The sequence below is a fragment of the Anastrepha ludens genome, chromosome 4 (assembly GCF_028408465.1).
Source record: "Anastrepha ludens isolate Willacy chromosome 4, idAnaLude1.1, whole genome shotgun sequence".
Classification (NCBI taxonomy): domain Eukaryota; kingdom Metazoa; phylum Arthropoda; class Insecta; order Diptera; family Tephritidae; genus Anastrepha; species Anastrepha ludens.
In genome coordinates, this window is record NC_071500.1 from 122,900,974 (window position 1) to 122,924,453 (window position 23,480).

At 37.7% G+C, this 23,480-nt stretch overlaps 1 protein-coding gene across 9 annotated transcripts in view; it reads left to right on the forward strand.

The window, feature by feature from the left end:
* LOC128860944 (uncharacterized) overlaps positions 1 to 23,480 on the forward strand; it is a 50,819-nt gene that overhangs the window by 18,746 nt on the left and 8,593 nt on the right. For 7 of the 9 annotated variants that reach the window (XM_054098761.1, XM_054098752.1, XM_054098753.1 and 4 more), the window contains 5 exons: positions 9,988 to 11,097; positions 11,237 to 12,529; positions 15,322 to 17,772; positions 17,840 to 18,074; positions 18,161 to 19,975. In XM_054098761.1, the coding sequence (XP_053954736.1) occupies positions 11,062 to 11,097; positions 11,237 to 12,529; positions 15,322 to 17,772; positions 17,840 to 18,074; positions 18,161 to 19,975 (5,830 nt within the window). In that variant the 5' untranslated portion in view covers positions 9,988 to 11,061. Of the gene's footprint in view, positions 1 to 7,618; positions 8,222 to 9,361; positions 9,448 to 9,987; positions 11,098 to 11,236; positions 12,530 to 15,321; positions 17,773 to 17,839; positions 18,075 to 18,160; positions 19,976 to 23,480 lie in introns of those variants that run through there. The other 2 variants (XM_054098757.1, XM_054098758.1) reach the window with 2 other exon arrangements.

Sequence of the window (23,480 nt, forward strand, 5' to 3'; positions counted from 1 at the left end):
GAAACGCGCGTTGAGTCAGAATAATTGAGTTCTGATTCTTAATGTAAAGTTCGACGATTTCAGAACGTTCGACAGGTGTATACTGCGACATGGTTAGAATTCTACTGACGTCTACTTTTTAAAATGTCATACTTTAAGCCGCATTTACGTCTACGTCAAAAATTATGGCCAGTTTACATTAGGGAATCGAGTTTGCCCCACCCTGTATATATTAACTTGGTATATATATTTTAGAGGTTGTAAACCCCTATCGAAATAAATACGAAATCAATAGTGTATGTAAATTGCGTTCCCAAGTTGCTTTGTTTTTATTCGCATTCAATTTCTTTGCATCTGGCAGCTCACTAGATCAGTCATGCTTTCTAATTATTGTTGGAGTTTTCCAATTTATAAATGCAATTTAAATTGTTAAATTTATTGTATGATAGATATAAATAAAATGTGTGAAACGCGTATGTATGTTGCTCAGTTGTGATAGTGATGAAAAGGTAAAAATAAAAGACACATTTTACAAGTAAATAACTTAAAAACTTATATAAACTGAAAAGTGTTGGTCCTAGTTTTAGCAAAATAAACAATAAACCAACATTTCCAGGGAGTTTTATTGCAGAAATGAATTTATTTTTCTGAATATTTCTCACAAAAAAAGCGAACGGGCCATCGTACAAACACCTAGCCTACGCGACCCTATGAATATATATATATATATACATATATATATGTATATAAATATAATTGGCCCTTACACCCTTTTCGGGTGTTTGGCCGAGCTCCTCCTCCTAGTTGGGGCGTGCATCTTGATGTTGTTCCACAAATGGGGGGACCTACAGTTTTAAGCCGACTCCGAGCGGCAAATGGTGTTTTATAAGGAGCTTTTTCATGGCAGAAATACAGTTGGAGGTTTGCTATTGCCTGTCGAGGGGCGACCGCTTTTAGAAAACACTTTTTCTTTCATTTAGTGCACGGAGATTCAAACCCACGCACTTCCGGCCGTTTACATTGTCAAATAAATACGAATTATACAGGGGCGCAAAATGTATGGACATTTTGTGAAATAACACGATTTTTTAAGAGACCAACGGATTGTCAAAAATGTTTGACCTTTTCGGATTAACGCGATTCTGTATACGAATTATCGCCATTCTACTGTATTAATAAATACATACAGTGTGTCTAATGGAAGCGTGACCGGCAAAATTGAAACTTAGAGTTCCGTTATAAAAAAATTTAAATGCTGCTAAATCAGCGTATCATTTTTGTAGTACTCATTGTGCAATTTGTTAGTTTTGCGAGAAATTTAGAAAAATGATGGGAAGCAGTGTTTCCAAAGAAGATAAATAAATGGGTTTCACACTTTACCGATGTTAAAAACATTGACGACTACCCGAACAGGGCTCAAAAAGCATAAACCTCTCCACAGCATTGATTTGATCATTTGATTCATTTTGATTGTGACAAAAGGCGAACTTATCGTTGCGTGAAGCTGAAGTAGCTTTAACGAAAAGTAGTGTTAATGCATCTACGTGCAGAAGACCTCGAATTCTGGAGCACATTGAATCGAATTGATCAAATTGGTTCTAAGTTCACGCCCGATAAATTTGCGGAAAACAAAAAATATGCTAACAGTGCTAGACTAAATCTTTTAATTGAGTCTTCAATGAGATCTACTGTACTGTAGGGAATGTATAAGAGAAATTCAAAAGAAATGGTGGCAAGCACTGTAATATTTATAGATTACACTATGAATAAAAAAATTATTTAAGGTATTTGTCGTCTAAAGAATGGACACGAAAAAAAAAGTTGAATGTGTTTACTCGTCACTTGCGTAAAATAAAAAAATAAAAAGAATAGTATATATATTCAGTGTTTGTTGTCATTATGTCGAATGGGTTGGTGTGTGTCTACCATTCGGAATTCGGAATACGTGGGTTCGTATCTGAGTGAAACACCAAAATGAAGAAACAAGTTTTTTCTAATAGCGGTCGCCTCTCGGCAGATAATGCCATGAAAACGTTCCTCATAAAAAAAATCCGCCGTTTGCAGTCGGCTTGAAACTGTAGATCTCTCCATTTGTGGAACAACAAAAAGACGCACGCCGCAAATAGGAGGAGCTCAGACAAAAACCCTAAAAGGGTGTAAGCGCCTCTTATATACATATATATATGTATATATTCACTTTTCATAACTTCTAGTTATTCTTCAAAATTAGTTTGTTTAAGTGTGAGCTTGCGGAGAAAATTGTGCGCAAAAAACACGAAAATGGTCATGGCGACAAGCGCAATGCCATAGCAAAAATTTTAAATAGACCTAAAAATACGGTAACTTATGTAATAAAAAAGTTTATTGAAACTTTGACGGTTGAACAAAGGCCTAAAAGTGGAAGAAAAAAAAGAGTTTTGTCGCAGTTAGAAACCAAAAAAGTGTCATTATTTCGAAAAAACCTTGCCTTTCACTTCGAGACGCTACATAACAGATCCATATGTCGAAATGTTACGTCCAAAAAGTTCGCAAAAGTGAAGGCTTACGATCATATAAATAGATTGTAACACCCATTCGAAATGATAAACCAAGTAAGAGTGCTAAAATTATATACATAAGTACAGTCAAGACATCCATATACATACCTATATTGCTGCGTAGTTATGGACGATAAAACATACGTCAAAGTAGACTTTAAGCAGATTCAGGGCGCTGATTTTTATACTGCAACGAAGAGAAGAGGAATCCCAGGTGTCTTTAAGCTAAAAATGTTGGACAAGTACCTTAAAAAATATTTGGTTTGGCAAGCCATCTACCAGTGGGATATGAAGCAATACGTTCATTACCAGGGGCACTGTAAATAAAAAAATTTATATGAAAGAGTGTTTGCAAAAGCGTTTGTTGTCATTCATAAAACAACATACAAACTCAGTTCTGTTCTGGCTCGATTTAGCATGGTCTCATTATGACCGTGCCATGAACTGGTATGAAAACTACTGGGTAAATATTATTCAAAAGGACCACAACCAACCAAACTGTCCATCCATATTTGGCAATCGTTAAAAGAAAATTGCTAAAAACAAAACAAAAAATTAAAAATGAGCAGCAGTTTAAAATGAATTGGCAGAGAGCGGCAGATACCGTAACAAAACTAATGTCCATCGCCTAATGAGAGGTGTCAAATCTAGATTGTGCCATTTTGTTTATAGCAAAGAGAATTTATATGAGTTTCTTGAGTTATTTTATAATGATTTCCCCAGAGCAATGTTTTTCGTGTCCACTCTTTAGTATGGAGAGCTGGGGTATGCGTGACGACCACTCGGAGTTTTGACTTATTTTTGACATTTATGTTGAATATTATTCTTTGATGTATTAAGAATTTAATAACAAATATTTTTGTGGCTGTGGCGCATTTATGTGCAGCTGTTATTTTTGCCCTCTCCAACAAAAGAGGCCCATCTACTGAGAAGTTAGAGAACTAAAATAAGCCACTTTTTACACAGTACTGCTGAACACATCATATATCAAAAATGTAACGATCACATATGTATCTTCAGATTTATATATGGCATAAGTTAATACAAGAAATAAAATTTCTTTATGAGAGTGAAATATATATGAATTCATTACAAACATTTGTGTACATTTTATTTTGGCGTTCTCAGTATCTGTAAGTTTGCATTAAAATTTTTATTTTATGTTTCCGAAGTGAGTTTCTTTTAATGCGCAGAATTGACGGTTTAGGCTACGATTGTTAAACGAGCCGAGAATTTGTTGGCTATCAGCATCTATTCCATCGGATTATGGCGTGCAAAATTTAACAACGGGAGTGTTTCGAAAAGTAATTTTTATATAAATAATGTAATAATAAATATAAATAATGTAAATATGTATGTTATGTATAAATAGTAAATTACAACTATTTTTTATGTTCTTAAATATTATACAGTTTGTTAAGAAACTGTTTTGTCATACTAAAATATTTAAGTTATTTGCACTTTTTTAACTAAATCCGTCTTTTCTTATTGAATTTAGAGAGCGTATCAAAATTATTTCATTAACTTACATAGTTACCTATACTTCGTAACCGTAAACTTTTTGCAAGCAAAATCAAAAAAATTTCTCACAGCTGTCAAGAAAGTGTTTTTACACACTATTACAAATTGTCTTACATTAAAATTCAAACAAATGTGTTAAAATAGCTCCTCTGAGTTCGATCACTAGATTGTCAAATAAAATCACAAATTAATGTAACACACTTATATATATACATACATATATGGAGTGTAACACACTTGCTTTACTTTATTTCCTGACTGAATCTCTCTATTACTTTTCGTTTATTCGCTTGCAAGTTCTATTTTCAACTGAATACCCTATCTATGCGCATGCACCTCTACTTATTTACGTGTGTTTAATAACTATCGTAATTTCTAGATCTGGCAGTTCGTATTTTCTGGCGGATTTTTTGTTATAGCATCTAACTTAACCCTGTCTGTCCGTTGTATTCACTTGTCATCTCCGTCTAACTTATCTAGCGATAGACCCAGGAAGCGTCTCTCACTATCTGCTGTCACCATCAAGCCTAATTCATGTTTTTGTTTTGGCATCTAGTTCGCTACTGTTGTCAGTCGTTTTGCGAAACTTCGCCCGTGTAACAATACATATCTATTTTCGGCATGGTTTGCTAAAATGATTTGATATACCGTTATTTCACTGAGTTGTTACGCACGCGTTATAGGCCCTTCAAATTAGCCCGTTTCGTCCATTGCTGACAACTTTCTACTTTTGCCGTACGGCAAGTGCGGCGAGAATGACAACTGTATGAATAAGAACAATTTTGTATCGCGCAAATTTGTATCGATGATGTTTTTGTTATATCAAATTAAAATAAATAAATAATATTTATAATAATATAATATTATAAATAAATAAATAATATTTATAATAATATAATATTATAAATAATAATTGTCGCGTACACTTCTGTTACGTGTTTGGCCCAGCTCCTCCTCCTATTTGTGGTGTGCGTCTTGATGTTATTTCAAATCCCTGTTTATACACAACGAAATATTATATAATATTTGTTTTCACGACAAGAACATTTGTTTTTGCTTCTATGCGGCAATACTTTCATTTTGGCACCACGATACGTTTTACACGTCACGTAAGTCAAATGCGGCCGCAACGTTCCCATTGTGACAGCCCATTAGTAAAAATGTTTGGAAAACGGACATGGTTTGAGGTGATCAAAGGTGGTCTATTATAATTATACAATAGGAAAATTGTTCAACAGTTATCAGAAATGTTTTATTTAACGCTACAAACTATTTATAACATTATAAATCCTGCATAAAATTAATAAGGGCTGGAGCCGAAATCCGCAATGGAGACCAATGAAAATATCTGCCGTTTTGATTTTGATGAGAAAAGTAACCACACAGATTTTGACAAAAAACTTGCTAGTAAGCTTAGAGACGAGTGTGCTGTCGAAGTTTTTAATGAAAAAGTCCGCCAAGTTTTGCAAAACGAGTTGCTCGAAATAAACCTTTGGTCTCTGCACAGCACACTGATTAGTTATCTTTCGCTCGAACTTACTTAACCCAACCAGATAGCTACTGGGATGATGTAGTACTCTCCAATGATACTAAAATCATGCTGTATTACAACGATAAACCCAATAGAGTTTGTAGGCAGTCATTAAAAGCACTGGAAGGCTGAATATACTGACAGTGAAGTTTGGCAAATTTTCAGTCATGGTGTCGATGGTGCATTTAGTGTTTATAGAAGATAAGATGGATGCTCGACAAGAAGCTCATATGCTCAGAATGTGATTTCTTTTTATTGCCGTAAAATATTTGATGTACCAGCCCAAAGACCGGATATTAGAAAATGTTTAGGCATATTTAAAGAAAAAGTTGCAAAGCCCATTCAAAAGGGCGGGCAGAGCTCAGAGGGATGGCACAAGGTAGATAGATACTCCAGTATTATGATGTTCAAAAATTTATTAATCTTAGACAAGCAGACTGCAAGGAGCTATACAGTGGTCATACAATTTATTCGTAAACCCTGCGTAGTGCATAAAACAGCTTAAAACTCCACCTCAATCACCGGATTTGAAACCAATTGAGCTTATCTGGGAGCTCTTTTCTAAGAAAGCTCTAGGAGAATTAGAAAGCTCAAGATAACATCGAAGGCGTCATTAAAGACAGCTTTAAGTGTTTAGTGGGAGAAAATTGCAGCCAATGAAACCAAGGTATTGGTAAAAAGTACGTTTCGACGTATGGAAGCAGTTATTAAAGCTAAGGGCGGTCCAACAAAGTATTGAATACTCGAATTTCGTTATTACATTAAGTTCTCTAATTCCAGAAATGGATTTGGAAGTTTGTGTTCCTTAAATATTGAATAAAAATGTTATTTTTTACGAATATATTAAAATTTTGTTCTTTTGTATAAATCGTGCTAATTATCAGGTGTATTTATAATCTGTAAGTGTACGAATAATTGTGAGACCACTGTAGATGCTCGGGGTAAGCATACAAAGTACTGATTCGCATTTCTTTGATTTCAATATATAACTTAAAAGCAATTTCCCCACAGCTGTGTTTGATGTGTATATTGTTTTTGTTTTTAATTGTTGTGTTATTTTTAAACGAAATAACATAATTTTCTGCTATTGGCTTATTAATTATTTATATTAGACAAATAAAACCGAAAAGTGAAAGAAACCCATGCAAAAATACAAATTTTCTTGAGGAGTATGTTTGGATTTTAGCGGGATTAGTAGATGTCAAAACACTTCCTTAGCCAGTGTTGATGCAGGTGTTTGCTTCTTCTTCTCCATAATTGTAGATAATAAATATTTGTATTGAATATTTAATTCTTAGTTTATTGTTAGCAGTTCGCAGAGAATTCAATATCAATTCCGAGCCCTTGCGAGCAACTTTTCATTTCTCTATAAAATACAAATATACGTGTACATATATTTAATATCAAGTTAGTTTATTTGGAGAAAATTATAGTAATTTTTCTAAGTGTGTAGATTTAAGTGTCCTTGTAACCTCAATAAAATTCTAACCGATTATTCATCTTAGTACTTCAAACAAACCTGCACCCTTTAGCAATATGTATGTACATGCTCGACATTTTTGAAATACTAAACTCTTTGCTAGAGAAATATGTACATATGTATATAAAGACTACGATTAAATAAACATTCGCAAACAAAAACATTAACGAAATGGTTTTTTAAGTAAACAGCATGTTCAAATTCCACTACATTCCGTTGGGAACACTCATTCATTCACAAATTGTTGCGACATTCTCTGGCAAATTACTCCAATATCCAGAGGACATTTATATCATAGAGAAGCTTCAGGAACGAATGGGCACGTAAAATGTCAAATGCTAAGGAAACGCGGCTAAGATATTTGTATAATTCCTACACGACTGGCGAAAAGTTGGCAAACGAGAATAACAAAGTTGAGCGTAATCAAGAGAATCAACCTTCTCTGCTAATATCATCGTTGGTAAATTGTATTGTCGCATAGAGAGAGATGAATGCATTAGCGGGTACGTATGCATATGACCGATGCAGTCTTTTCCATATGCAACAACGCGCTGCAATCGTCGCTGGTTCAGTTGCAATTTCGCTCTCAAGGTACCGAATCGCTATTCTACCACCAGCGAATATTACCGACTGCGAAAAACAGCCACAAAGAGAACTGTCAGAAAACAGCAGGCAAAGCTGGATGCACAAAACATGGGAAGAATAAGTGAAATTCATACAGCAAAAGATACGACGTGAAAGCGGAAAGCAAATTAGAAGTATTCGGTTCGTACGTTTTTTGTTTGATAAACAATTTTCTCGTGCGCGAATATTAATTTACAAAACAAAAGTACGCACAAAAACAAAGTTAAGAACATAAATCGTTTGGAATAATTTAAGCATATCAGTAAGTGCGTGAAAATTATTTAAGTGGGCAACAAAAGAGGAGGTGTTAACACGAATGTCACACCGAAATCACGACGAAGCAATGGCATCTAAAAGGTTGCAAATATCCAATGTTCAACTTAGCCGTTAGCAAGAAATCTTTCCAGACGCGCATATACGTTATATATTTTTACAAAAGAAATTGTGGAAAAGTACATAAAATATGATTTATAAATCACAAATCAGAAAAGATTGACAAATAAACAAGAGCGAGAGACGGCGAGAGAAAGAAATGATGGAAGCAGCATGGTATGTTGACAGGACATTGGTTTACTGAAAAATATGTTGCCACCCGACAGCAAAAAATTATCATTTCGATTTTTATTTACATATAAGATCTGCTCTCCAACTTTTAAAATAAAAATGAACCAGTAAATATTTTCTAAGAATTTGACAGCATTTGTTTTCAGAGGGACTCATATTACAGAAATTGAAAGTTGTAAATTATACCGCAGTTTAAGTATAGTTGCACATTATGTTAGTTTGTTCTAAAACCGATTGAACTTTGTTTCCTGTTGAACTCTAAACGCTCGGTTCTCATACAAAGGCTCCAATCATTTCTTAGCATTGAAATAGTAATTAAATAATACAAAAACATACATTTCCGTGAAAAAGTATTGTTGCTTTATTCGGGAAACTGCGAGAGTTTGTTCTAGAAAAAGCAAAACATTTTCTTCACCTTAAATGTAGTATTTTCCATTCGAGTTTTTAGATCATTCGTCTTCGAAAAAATTATATCTGGAAGTTTTTTGGTTACTAGTTGAAATATAACTTAATAATAATTTTGGAGTTGATTCCTTAGTATAGTTGAATAAGACACAGCAAGACGTCGGTCGCATATTGGAAGTAAAAATTAAAACAAATTTGGTTTTGCAAGTACAAAATTCGTAAACTTTTTTTTTAAATAACGGCGAGTCAATTTGTATTGTAACAAATTTACTAACGACAAAAACGCTGAGAGGTAGGGCAAATTACAAGCAATAACAAAAACAAAACTCAGCTAATAAGGAATTGTGAAGTATTTTGGATTTGTATGTGTTATGTATAATATTCACAGTAATCAAACCAACGAGGCCTTGGTAAAAATTAAATTACCATCATTCGGTGAATAGCAATATTAGCCGGACATTTAAAAAAGGGTTTTTAGAACAGTTAAATTCAGTTGTAAAATTATAAGCTAATTTAACAATAAAAGTGGCATTTTATCTTAGTTTAGCTAAAAATCCGTATTTAACTTCACTTTTTTAATCTAATATCGGTTACAATTTTAGTCATCCAAAGCAATTTTGCTAGTATCAAAAGCAGTTCTATGGCAACGCTGATAGTTTTATTCGTACTAAGCAGAGAACGTCTCTGTACTAAGTGAGTGTGAAGAAAAAAGACACGAAAAGCAGACGCAAAAGGGAAATCATGAAAATCGTGTCAAATGCAAACATTGCAAAACTTTTTCCACATTTTCATAAGGAAACTTTTTGGTAAAAGGATTATTATAAAAGAAATTTTTCATAGCACCTAAAATATATGGGCGTGAAAAGAATTAATTTTAATGTGTGGCCTTGTAAAATACGCAAAGTAAATGTACTCGAATGATGTTGATGAGATGTCTGAAAGAATATACGCAAATGTTGATCGTCGTTAGAAATTATACTAATTTTACTGGAATATTGTAAAGATTTTTAGAAGAAAATAACATGTCACTAGAAAGGAGCAAATAATTATACAAAGGATTACGGTCAATATTAAACTGGAATGTAGTGATGTCCACTTAGAATCATTGTATGTGTGTGAGCATTAGTGTATACATATGTACGTGAGGAAACCAAGTATAACAGAAAACAAATTATGCAAAGTTATTTTGTAACATATCCTATTTTTTTTTTTCAGAAAAATACTCCTACTTAGACGTTAAAAAATTTCGTAAATCCCGCTGTGCAAAAAAGTTATTGCTATTTAATTTTATGCCTAACTGGATTTGTCAAAGTTAATATATTTTGGATTTTTCTTTCCATTTTCAGATTTCATTAACAAATTGATGAGCAAAACAAACCAAAAAACGCAAAAGAAAACGGTTAACAAATGCAAAAAGAGAGAAGTAGTTATAGTACACAAAAGGAATTGAATAAAATCAAGCAATTTGTCAAAAAGTGATAAAAGAACATCGTGGAAAACGTTTTGTACAACAAACATTAAGGAAGTTTGTGTAAGAAATCTACGTAAGAAGGCTTATACGTAAAAACAGCAGTGGAGCGCTAATTTACTCCCGGTTAAATAAAACTCTCCAACAAGGTTACATTAAAAGACAACTAAAAGGAAACGGCATACCTCTAATAATATTAAAAAAGTAATATAAATCCAATATAATAAAAAGGATAGATATGTATGTTAGAAAGACTAAAATAAAAGGTTAGTAAAGCAAAAGAGGCGGAAAGTGAACCAAGTGCTGCCTAGAGGCGATGTGACATACTTGTGCTACCCACCCACCATAATGTTAGCATAAGTGAATATAACTAATACTTCTAAAAACACTCTAGAGAAGGCAATTAAATAAAGTTATAACCCATCATTCTGTTCAGTATGCCATCACTAGTAGTAGGAGCAGCAAAGTCAAGAACAAGTTTAAACAGGAGAATAACATCGAATGCTAGTATTTTTTCTAAAACAAAACCATCTAAACTATAACTCAATACTGTAAAGTAATATACGCTGTGTGAAACTTTGCTGCATACCCCGCATCATTAAGGTATATATTTTCTGTAGAGTTGTGAACAATAGTACCACAAAAAAAAAATAAGCAAAAAAAATATAAACGGTGTGAAACACTACGGCATTCCAACTCACTGAAGTTTACCTTTAGCAAGACTACCAAATAAACATCTGAAGGACTCAAATCGTTCGTCTACTTGAGTATCTTAAGTAGCGAAAGTACGCGATTTATTTGGTTCTTTTAACATACTCATTGATGGATTTGTGCTTTAAATTCCAAACAATTCTAAACGACTTTATCTGATGTACATTCTAAAACGGGAATTTAATTAAATTTGAATGTCGGTGATTAAGTTTTACCGTAGTAGGAAGGATTCTCTGGCACCATGCAAAGCTTGGACTCATCATGTCAAGAAGCTGATGTAAGTTAACTTTAACAATAATTCCCATTATGTATTTTTAAACAAATTTGTTGATATAATGTATTATTGTACATATTATGTTTTTAATTTAGGCTTTTAACAATTTAGTATTTTGTTGTTAATATTATTAATCTTTCAGTTCATAATAAATGACACGCTTAAAAAGCTAAAAGGTTCCAGCACTAGCATAAACAGCAACAGCAATTCAAATTCTACGACCTTAACGGCGTTGAATTCTAGCGGTAGCAGCAGCAGTATTCTGAGGCAGCAACACCCGCACCAACAACTTATTTATCAACAACACCAGCCTATTCCACAACAATCGAAGCCGCCGCATTATACGCATTATCAGCACTTACAGACTGCACTGCAGTGCCCTGCTACGCCACAGCAACCACAGCCGCTCACTTCCCCTCCACCGCCACCAACACCTCTAAGCAGCGTAACGTTTTCCACCAAAAGTTCGCTGCTTGACTCAAGCCTGCTGCATTGTAATATCTCACAGATTCCTAGCCAACCGCCGTATTGCATTTTTGACGATGGCACTGAATCGCCCAGTGAAGTTCCGCCAGTGGAAATACTCGCAACAAGTAGTAGCAGTAGTGTTGGTGGCGGTGGTGGCGGCAACATCGGTAGTACCAGTGGTTTGGACGGAATCGTGCTACTCGCTGAAACTTCAACAACAACGCCAGCACACGGAGCGGCGTCTTCTGCAGTACCATCGCCCTCATCATGCTCTTCATCAACAAATCTTTCCAATTTCAATTCGATCACTTCACCCTCGCCGGTAGTGCCAGATTTGTTGTTATCAACACCACCAGGTGTAAACTCTTCATCACTTGCCGAATCATCTGCTAACACATTAGCAACTAACACCGGTTATGGTAGCATGGGAACTAGTGCATTTTTAACATCTTTAACGCAATCATCACATTTCTCCACAACAACATCAACGCATCAAAGCAACAATAACAATATTACAATAACCAGTAATAACAAAAAGGCTGATAAACGTCCTTCCGCGTCCTTAAGTACACAACAACAGCAGCATAGCAATCATTCGCATCATCACCAGCACCATTACCAACAATCATCAACGCACCATCATCCACCGCAGCACTTGTTAAGTGCATCGTCGCCTTTGGCTGGTGCGGTCTCCTCTGTATCACCCACCTCTTCGCCTAGCAAACGGCAAAAATTGTTAAAGGATGCAACAAGCCGCTCATCACCATCAACATCAACTACTCGCGCTTCTGGCAACAAACGGGACAGTAACGCGGCAACACCCTCCAGTAGCGCAACATCAACATCTAGTACAGGGGCTACATCATCGACGTTAGCGTCATCTAAGTTCTTTAACATACATGATAAAATACGTGAACATTATCTACAATTGTTGGCTAACGATTTAAACTCATTCACGGAAACTGGGGTAAGGAAATATTTTTTAATAATAAAACTTGTAAATTGTAAATTCGACTACTTGGGACTGATTTTCTTCTGTTTGTGGCATAAAGCACTCGAAAAGTGTGGAAAAATTTAGATCAAACACAATTTCCATACCTCTTTATTTATTAAACCTTTGGTTTTAAAACTATCAGTAGCATTTCAATATTTGTGTCTAAAAAATTATAAAAAATATTTAAATTTTAAACTGCTCTGAAAAAATGTTTTCATTCACTCTATGCGTACGGAATTTCTATGTGCACAGAAAACCAACTCATAATAGTTTAGAAAAACCCCTCTGATTTACACTATTACATTTTATTTTTATAAAGCTACATCTATAGTAGCAATAACCATTTACCCATCCACCCTCTTATCGAACGGTACATTTCCAAAGAAACAATCGAATCGACGTGATATGGACTGGTCGGTTTAGTTACGTGAAGGTATATACCACTTATTTTGTATTTGTTTCTTTCGTCAAAAAATATACTTGGAAATGTACATACTTTAGATTATTAGTGAACAAAATGTGAGTATCGGTTCGTCAGATCTTGAAATTAGATGCGCGTTTTAGAGAAATAGGCAAGAATAAAGGTCATCCCAAGCAAAATTGTGAGAGTAACTTTGGCTGGTACGTGATAGGGGACTTAGCAGCACAGTTGTGCCTTCATTTCATACGTATTCTTACGCTCTACCAACCAGTCGTTATTCTGATGGCAATGAAGTAACTCGAGCAGGTGCTGCATTGATTTTTCGTATATAACGAACACAATCTCGGTTTTTGCGAACTCTGTTGTAAACAAACTGCTGTTAAACAAATCGTCCCCTTATTACGTTAGCAAAACAGCTGGTTTCTTCAAATTCACTAAAACCGAATCATGAGAATTTCATGCAGTTTCTAAATACCTACGATCGAATATCTTTTCACGTGGCTTTGCAAACATATATTACTATTTTTTGCGTAATTTCTTGAAAATTTTTTTTCGGAGGATGGGAAATCACTCAAAAAATTTGAGAATTCTTATACCTATATAATTTTTAAGTAGAACCTTCGTATTTATGATAGTGGGAAGCAACAGCTAAAAAGCAATATTCTGTTTTTTTATTCAACCGTGACCAATAAAGATATTGCCCAGGTTCAGAGCACTGATTGCAAGTCTCCGAGTGTATTTCTGCTTTTTCATGGTACTTTTTCCTCATAAAAAAACATTTGCCGTTCGGAGGCTCAATAAAACTGAAAAAACATCAAGAGGCACACCTCAAATAAGAGGAGGAGCTCCGCTACACACCGCATCATTAACACCCAACAACAACGTCAGCCAAGAGACACAGCGAAGAATAACTCTTGCCAACCTGGATAGGGAATTGAAAAGCAGAGCCCTCTCTCGATACACGAAAAAAAGCTCTATCAATCACTCATCCTCTCCGTCTTACTGTATGTCGCTTAGTCCTGGACATTGGCGAACACCGATGGGCGGTTGTTACGAGCTTTCGAGAGAAAAATTCTTAAAGATCTATGGTGAAATGCATATCGAATAAGATGGAACCACGAGCTGTAGGCCGACATCGATGTAGTGAAGCGCATTAAAATTCAGCGGCTGCGCTGGCTAGGTCACGTTGAGCGAATGGTCAATAACGTTCCAGCAAAGAAGGTGCTATTTTCGAAATGCACTTGTAGAACTCGCAAAAAAGGACGTCCTCATCTACTTTGGGGAGAGCAAGTCGCGACGACCTGGCCGTCCTTGGTGTTTCTAACCGGCGTCAACGCGCGCGCAATGCATAGGCGATTGGCGAAACATTTTGGTAGCGGCCAAGACTAATCATCGGTTGTAGTTGCCAGCTGAACATAAACAAACAACAACAGTGATCGGATTTATCAAAAACATTGCCTTTATCTCCTCCATCGTAGCAAATCTCCGTCCTTTCATGGGCATTTTCTTTTTTGGGAACAAAGAAACGTCGCAAAAAAGGTTAAGTCGGTAGGTACGGTGGTTGAGGAAAGATCACAGTGTTGTTTTTGGCAAAAAATTCGATTTGCTTGATTATCCATTTTCTTCGATAACAGAAAATCGCCGAGCACACTTAAACACGTCTAACCTTTGTATCTGTCAAAAAAGAAAAAAAATATGCCGTATAAGGAAAACAGTCATCTTACTTTTTGAACACACCTTGTACGTATGCAGGTATAAAACCACTTTTTCTTTGATTAGATATCTTCGATACAGCACGTATTGAGCTTATCGTTAGATAACCTTGAAGGCAATGATTAAAAGGCCCAAAACCAGTTAAGCAATGCTGTTGGTACAATAAAAACTATTACCAACAGGCATCTCGTTGTTGTTGTTGTAGCAGCATAAACATAAACACATACATGTTTGGGAAAAGCTGCTGGAGCGACAGTTCTTGGCCGGATATAAATCCTGGTCGTCCCCCTAACGTAGAACCGGTTTGGACGAGCTCCTCCTTCTATTTGCGGTGTGTGTGTTAATGTTGTTTCTCAAGTCGACTCCGAATGCCAGATATTTTTATGAGGAGCTTTTTCGAGGCAGAAATACAATCGGCGGTTTGCAATTGCATACCGAGGGGTGATGGCTATTAGAAAACACTTTTCCTAACATTTTGGTGTTTCATGAACGAAGACTCAAACCTACGCACTTCCGAATGGTAGCCACGCACCAACCCATTCAGCTACATACCTGTGTATATAAAAGGTTCTTTGAAATAAAAAATGTAATGCTTTAGAATAATTAGAAAATTCTGTTTTACTATTTTCAGCTCAAACAGCGTTCACGTGCTTTTGTTCTGGAGCGCTTGATAGAAAGTGAAAAAGTCAACACAATTGTTATAAACCTATATCCGGGCAATAAAGGATACTCATTAGCGTTACACTATGATGATCGACAATTGCTTACGCCTAATGGTGAGTTAGTGCATGCAGGTGATGGGTCCGGCATTGACCCAGGCGTTGGCGGGGCTGAGAGCGGACAAGCAGGGACGAGTAGCAGCGCTTCAGCTACCACCTATAGAGGTGCTTCTAGTCGGAACACAGGTAGTAGTAGCAGTAAACTAAGTTTGGCTGCCATACCACCAGATTTAAAAGGTGGCAATGACTATGAAAACATTGTTGAATTGAAGCTAAAAGGTACAGGAAGGCTTGATGAAAATAGCCATCAACATGAGTACTCATTGGTCGAAGTGTTGCGTTGGCCCTACGAAAACGATCAGTTGCTGCAGTGCATTGATCGCGAGGTAATACCGGACTTTCTAGTGGACATGTTGAATGCGCCCAGCCTCACACTAAAGTCTTCTCATGATGATAGCGAACCCGCACGTACCTACGCCAAGCCGAATGTCTTTTACGCTGGCTGTGTAATTGCGCAAATACGCGATTTTCGACAAACATTTGCTATTTCGACGAATATCTGTGATACGAAACACGTCCTTCTGCGGCCCACAAATGCCACCATTTTTGCTGATGTTCAACATTTGGCAAGCACAACAAACCTAAGCATTAGCCCAATTACATCGGGACCAACTGCTGCGGCGATTTCTGGCGCAGAGGATAAACTACAACTGGAAAGTCAGTTAGTGTTAGCCACTGCTGAACCATTGTGCTTGGATCCCGATCCTAATATAGGTCGTTTCGCCATCAATGCACAGAATGCGCGACAGCTGTTCAACACACACGAGCTACGGCGTCAAATGAAGAAGTACACACAAATTTCGATAAATCGCAAACGAAAATTGGATCAGTTTACTCATCATTATGGACTGGAATTATGTGACTATTTGACGCGGCTGCGCGCCCGACCACGTACCAGCAGCAGTGCGAACGCCAATGTTACAGCGACTACAGCGCCTAGCAGCAATCCTTTGGTAAGTGCAATGCTCACCTCATTCTCGTCGAAAGTGCCACGTCGACCCCGCGACGTCATACGACCTATACGCCCGCCACGTCTGGAATATCCAGCAAATCTAAAGGTGCCCGAGCAGCTAATAAGCGTGGAAAAGTATACCAAAACATACGAACGGCCACGTGAAACAACTGACTGCCAGCCACAGCTGATCGAAGAGTATGTACTAGAAACCGAACGCGAAGAAAATGCTGGACGTCGTGTTATCTATCACATAAAGCTTTCGATTTTCCAACGACCGTCTAATTCCGAGTACCTGGGTGAGCTGTATGTCGATCGCGATTACCGTGAGGGTGAACGGAACGGTGAGTCGTGCCGCTTCTCATTGGGCACACGCATACACGCGAATCGCTACATACAACAATTTACTGAAATTTTTACGGAAGAGGGTCGCAAGGCCGTTAAAATCACGCATTTGGTGCCAGGTCATTTGCCTAAGGTAACACACACGGGTATAACACCGGAACAGCGGCAGGCTTTGCTACTACAGCAACGGCAAGCTGCTTTGTTGGCACAGCAACAGCAGCAACATGTCCAACATGTTGCTACCGCAACGGCCAATGCTCAACATGCCGCTGTTACAGCGTCGTCTAGTGGTGCCCAGCAGTCGCAACAGCAACACGTTGTGCTTGTTGGGCCCAATGGACAGCAGCAGCATATATTGCCCGCTAATGTGCAGCACTTAGGGACTGTTGGCCATCAACAGCAAGTCTCGCAAACTGTTTGCGCCGTTGGTGGTGGCGTACAGCAGCAGCATCAGCAACAACAACATATTGCCATAACACCAACTGGCGGGAATTTGACTAAAAATATCAACATTGTCGGTTTGACTGCCAGCAACGCTGTAGCTGTACAACAAGTATTGCGCCAACAACAACTACAACAGCAGCAACAACAACAACAAATTACAACACAATTTATAGAGGCGAATGGCGCAACAATGCACGTACAGACCAGCAGTGGCAGCGTCAGTGGCGGCACAGGCATCATTCATGCGCAGCCACAGCAACAGCCCACACAACACATACAACTACATTCGGTTGCTGGTGGCAATGCTCACACCACAACTCAACTGAGCCTTAGCAACGGATCGCTGGTGCTGGTGCAACAACACCCCCTTGCGCATTCGCAACAACAACAGCAGCAGCAGGCGCAAACACTGCAACACACCGGCATTACCATACAACCTGCGAACCTACAGCAACAACAACAACAGCAAAAGACTCAGGTTATTACGGCTGCTCAACTAAATGCCGTAACGGGCGCAAATTCAGCGTTGCGCACACAACTCAGTTCCAGCGTGCCAATATTAGTATGTGCAAGCCACATTGTATTTTGAGAAAGATTTCAAATTCGAAATTCATATTTCTTTTTTGCAGCAAGCGCAGCTTAAGGCCGCGCCTTTACTCACTGCACAACAGCAGCAACAGCTTTTGCATAAAACTACACAACAGCAACAGAGTACTGCCAGTAGCAACAACAATAGCAATTCAACGACATTACACACCAATCCTGCGATAAATGCAATCTTCACCAACATTATGAACAGCGCAAATCAATTCCAACAGCAAAAGCAACAGCAGCAACAACAACAACAGCAGCTGCAACAAAACTGTAAGCAATCGAATTTTTTCATACGAAATTGTATTTGGAACCCAACCAAATTGAATGCAAATAATCTCTTCCTTTTTTACTTGTAGCCAACAACAGTAGCAGCGGTAGCAATGTGAGCGGGGGAAGTAGTAGCGTTAAAAGTAGTAGTAACGCCTCCATACGTAGCTTATTAAATAGTGCACCTGCGGCGATGACAAGTACACCTGTGGCTAGTGGCACATTCACCACTTCCACCGGTCAGCATCAGACTGTCACACTGGTTCAACATACTCCCTCAACGCCTCAACAGCAACAACTGCAGCAAACAATTGGAAGCGGTGACAACTTTGTACAGGTGACATCACAGTCGTCTACCGTAGCAGCGGGAACAACTACAGTGCAACAACGAAAGCAGACTAACAATGAAGTGCTGCAGAATCTCTTGAATCCTAATCGAAAGTTCAATATTGTCACTAGCGGTGGCAATATTGTAACTGCCAGTGCTGGCGGGACCACCTTCCGCACTGCGGCCGGTAATTTGGTTGCTGTTAATTTGAATCAAGCAACGCAGCATCAAAATCAACAGGACGGCCAACAGCCGCAGCAGCAAACGACCGGCACACAAGCGCAACAGACGCACCAAACGGTGCGTGTGTCGATGTCTGCGCTCGCCTCGCAATTGGCTTCACCGCCAGCCATTATGACGAATCCGAATGCTGCAAACTTTGGTTATACTGTAAGCGCGTTAGGTGGTGGGGGCACTGTGAATACGGTAAGCGCTGTAGGCGGTGCATCCGGCGGTAGTATAAAAATACTCAACAGTGGCGTACAGCAACAACGTGTGACGTTGGCAAATGCATTACGTCGCGACTCTAGCAATACAGGGGCGCCGCCAAATGCTATAGTTGTCGGCATGGCAGCACCATCGCCGGGCAGTGACTCAAATGCATCGAATGCTAGTGGTTTTGCTGTACCTCAGCCAACCAGTGCCACCAACTCGGTAGGCACCGCAACAAGTTTGACGCTGCTCGGTACGGCAACACCATCACCTTCCGGTTCAGATCATTCACAGTCGTCACAAACCCAAAATCAAGCACTGCTTGAACGCCTGCACAATAACAGCGCAGCTGTTGCGACGGCGATACCGAATATGTCACCACAACAACAACAAGGCCACCCGCATACTCAATACCTAGCGAAAACGCTGGTACAATCGCCAGCTGGCGCCGCATCCATACACTCACCTATGTCTAGTCCACATCCACAGCCATCGCCCTCACCACAGCATCATCATCATCAACAACAGCAAACAACTGCCTCCAATACCACAACTACGCTGAATTTGCAGGGTATAAATCTGTTGCAGGGCGCCATTGCTAACTTTCCCGGATTACAAAATGTGCAAGTGCAGATACCGGGCTTAGCGCAACCGCTTTCGTTACAATTGCAAGCCGCTGTTCAACAGCAGCATGGCCAACAACAACAGCAACAGCAGCAGACACAATCTAGTGGTGCTGTTTCGTGTGTAGTTAGTGGCGGTGGAGGGACTGCAGCGGGTAACAACGTTACTGGTGGGGCTAATAACAGTGGCCAACAACCGCATCTGCAGCAACGCAGTTTACTGGTATCAGTTCCTGTCTCAACACACAACCAACAGTCGGCACAGCAACAGCATACGATAACGCTGCAAGCGACAACGGGGACACAGCAAACACAAAATCATGTACAACATGTGGTACCGCCGACAGGTACGATTGTCAATCTCCCCACTGGGGGTAATGCGACTGCCGGTGGCACACAAACTGTGGTGCTAACAAATGCCGTGACGGGAGGCGGAGGTGGCGGTGGAGCTGGTGTCAGCAATGTAGGGAATGCAGCAGGAAACGGCGGTGCTACCACAACGATGCTAACGTTGCCAATTGGTAAGTTGTCCTTTATGCAATGCAGTAAAGTTTAAGAAAATTTTTGAATTCAAATTGCATACTATAGCGCTGAAATTTAAATTCAAAAAATAGAAAAACGAAAATATCAACTTTTTTGGGCGCAAAATTTTTGAGAGAATTTCTATATATTGTTCGGCCGAGCTCCTCCTCCAATTTGTGGTGTGCGTCTTGATGTTGTTCCATAAAGGAAGGACCTACAGTTGTATATGGTTTTTATGAGGAGCTTTTCGTCGCAGAAATACACTCGGAGGCTTGCCATTGCCTACCGAGGAGCGGCCGCTATTAGAAAAACAAAAGTAACTAAAAGGCTGTTTTATCGTTCCCGCGACGGTCAGTTCTACATAACCGTCTACATAACTACATACATTTCCTTTATATATATCGGGAATCCTTATGCTGCTAAAACAACAAAAAATGCTATTTTATTACAATTTTTATTTTTTCGATAAGTAGGTAGGTTAGGTCTGTGCGACCGACTCACTTAGTCCTTACAGGTCCGTTGTGATACGACTGTGCTGCGCGGGAACCATATTTACTTTCCTTTGTGGAAACATTTTGTAGCTCTTATGAAGCGCAGGATTGGTCCCATCCCCACGCTAGACAGCTCTGTAAGAGAAAAGCAAAAAAGGTATTACCTAGACAACCTGCCCTGATAAGTAAAATTAAATTATTTTAAAAATTTGTTTTATTACCCAAAACTTCGAAAAACAAAAACAGCTCCTTTTCGAGGACCAAAAAAAAGAAACTTGTTAGATACTTTTTAAATACTTAATTAAAAATAATACAATAATCATCACTTATGGTGGTCACCCTTTGGCGCCTAACACAACTTGTTGTCAAGTAATTTACTAAGTTTTCTGTAACTTTGAGCGGCATATTTTTCCATATATCCTTATTCTTACTGGCTCTCGCGTAACTTGGTCTCCATGTACGCCCACAGGTGCACAATGGGATTAATATCTTGGGTTATCCTTCACATAGCAAAAATCACCTTTCATATCCATTTTTGAAGATGTGCCCATTTTGTCTTTTGTGCCAATTGCTCTCCACACCATGACTCTGCCTTCTCCGTGCTTTACTTTTAGTTTTTTTTAGTTTTGGGGAATAAAATGAATGTTTCAAAAAAAAAAATTCTCATTACTGAAAGTTACTTTGGTTACAACTTTATTTTTAAATTGCAAAAATGTTTTGTATTAACTGGCGATATTAGTTTGGAGAATAAGAATTTCATTATTTTCTCGGTAGATGGCTGTACTGATCGACATCTCTTAAAGTACCGCTCAAACAATTTAAAGTTTATGCTCGTTGTCAAGGTGACATTTCACAATTTATTTGTTACATTCAGTTGTGAGTTACAGGAAGTTAACAACATAATTCGGTACATTTTACAGTTTTTCTTTGATAAGGGCGAAAATGCAAGTCAGGCCGCAGAAATTGCGAATGGTTCTGTTCAGGCATTTTCGATGTTAAAGAAAATGTCCATAACGTCGATCAAGTCACCGAAATAATCGAAGTTTACCGACATGTTAATTGTCGTAGCATCGCCAAGGAGCTAAAGAGCGATCATAAAAAATTTTTAACCATTTGGGCAAAAATAATGGATTTCTTTTTCCTTAAACTAAAATCTAGTTGTAAAAACACGGTTTTCTTAAACACAAAAATCAAACGGTTTTACGGAACAAGAACATAACATAATCTATTATTTGATCGAAGGATTTCAAAAAACGAAAATGGCTGGCCACAATCAAAATTTCGATTTTCTGTAAATAAAACCGAAGTTTTTTGTTTTTAAAAAGCTTTTTTTTTAGAATATGAAAGTATATGATTCATTAATAAAAGATTGTGTAAAGTTTGACAACTGATTTCGGAAATAAGGAAAAAGGGGCATAAGTTTATCCCTTTACCTTCCTGAAAAGGTAGTAAAAAATTGGAAAAAGGTACTTGGAAAATAATGGTACTGAATTATTTATACTTTTACTTTTGATTTGTCGCATATATTAGTTTGGAGGAAAAATAAATCCATTATTTTTCTGTAAAATGTTTGCGCAAATGGTTTAAGACTGGTCGATCATGCCGGTTTGCGCTACGATTATTTCGGTGATTTCAACGACATTTTGGACATTTCTTTAACATCAAAAATGCCTGAACGGAAACAGCTGTTACAGTATCGGCACCATAAATGTTTCCCGAATTTGCTATGATTTGTTTCAGGTTGTAGAACGATAAATATCCTAAATCCAACAATTACTGCAACTTTCTGTACATTTCACAAAAGCTTTGGCAACTTATATCTTAAAAACTATGTTTCCCACAATAAAGATATTTTTCCCACTCTCAGAAGACCTATGTTAATCCATATACGAATTTTGACACTGTCCAATGACACTAAGCGCAATGAATTGTTTTGGTTGGGTCCTTCAAGTTTTTAATCTGCCCCTCAGAAAGTATTTCACTGAAGTGAGATTTGAATGTATCTTGTTTCAAAAGTCGTTCCTTAGGATTCCAGCAATGCAAAATTTCAGTAGACTTCTTCCGATCTGGCCCGATCTCGCAATCCATTGCCGAAAAGTGATACACGCAATATTTTCTTTACGTTTTGTTTTTTGGGACATGAACAAACTCCTCTTTTGCACAGTTTTGTGGCATATGACAGAAAGACAGTATTGCCTGCTAACTTTTAAGAAATTAATCTATGCTTTTAAATACTTTTTCTTTTGAATTTCCTCTAAACAAAAAGTAGCTTTTCCAAGAGAACTTTATAGATTTATTAAGTAACTCAAGATAGCTGACACATGGTGAGAATTAGACATCTTACATCACCTTTAATTTTAGCTTAATGTTAAAAATGAAATATGTTGTTCCGTTTCGACATCAATTTATATTTACACACAAAATCAAGGTTGATAGATTACCGGGTTTGTTATTTAGTTATTGTAAAAAGAAAATTGTGGGCGGTACTTTGGCCGCTTTGTTGAACGAATATCTACTGTGTTGATTTTTTTTTTTTCGTATATCACTAACATAATCTTAATCTTATCGCCGGCCGAAATTTGCACAATCGTTTCATATATATTCACACTCTCGTCCAATCAGTTGTTGTTCAGACAGCAACAAAGTACCATTGATTGATTTTATTTTAATATCACTAACGCAAGCTAAATTTTGTTAAACACATCCCAAGTTACGTCAGCCTATCAGCTGATTCTGTAAATGTGTTAGTGCTCTACCGAACTCTCTACAAATAGCCTTGTCTTACTTTTTTTTTAAATTCGTTTGTTTATATTTTTTGACATCATAATCCCTTAAAAGAAAGCCGCACTGAATTATCAATCATATTTAATATATGTACCTTGCTTACACTCATTTAACCGAGATATGTTGGCCTTTGTTTACACCATAACTTGTCATATATAATATAAAATATTGCCTTTCAGCAGAGTTACCAGATGTTACGTAACTTTTTTGAAAACTCATATAAATTTGT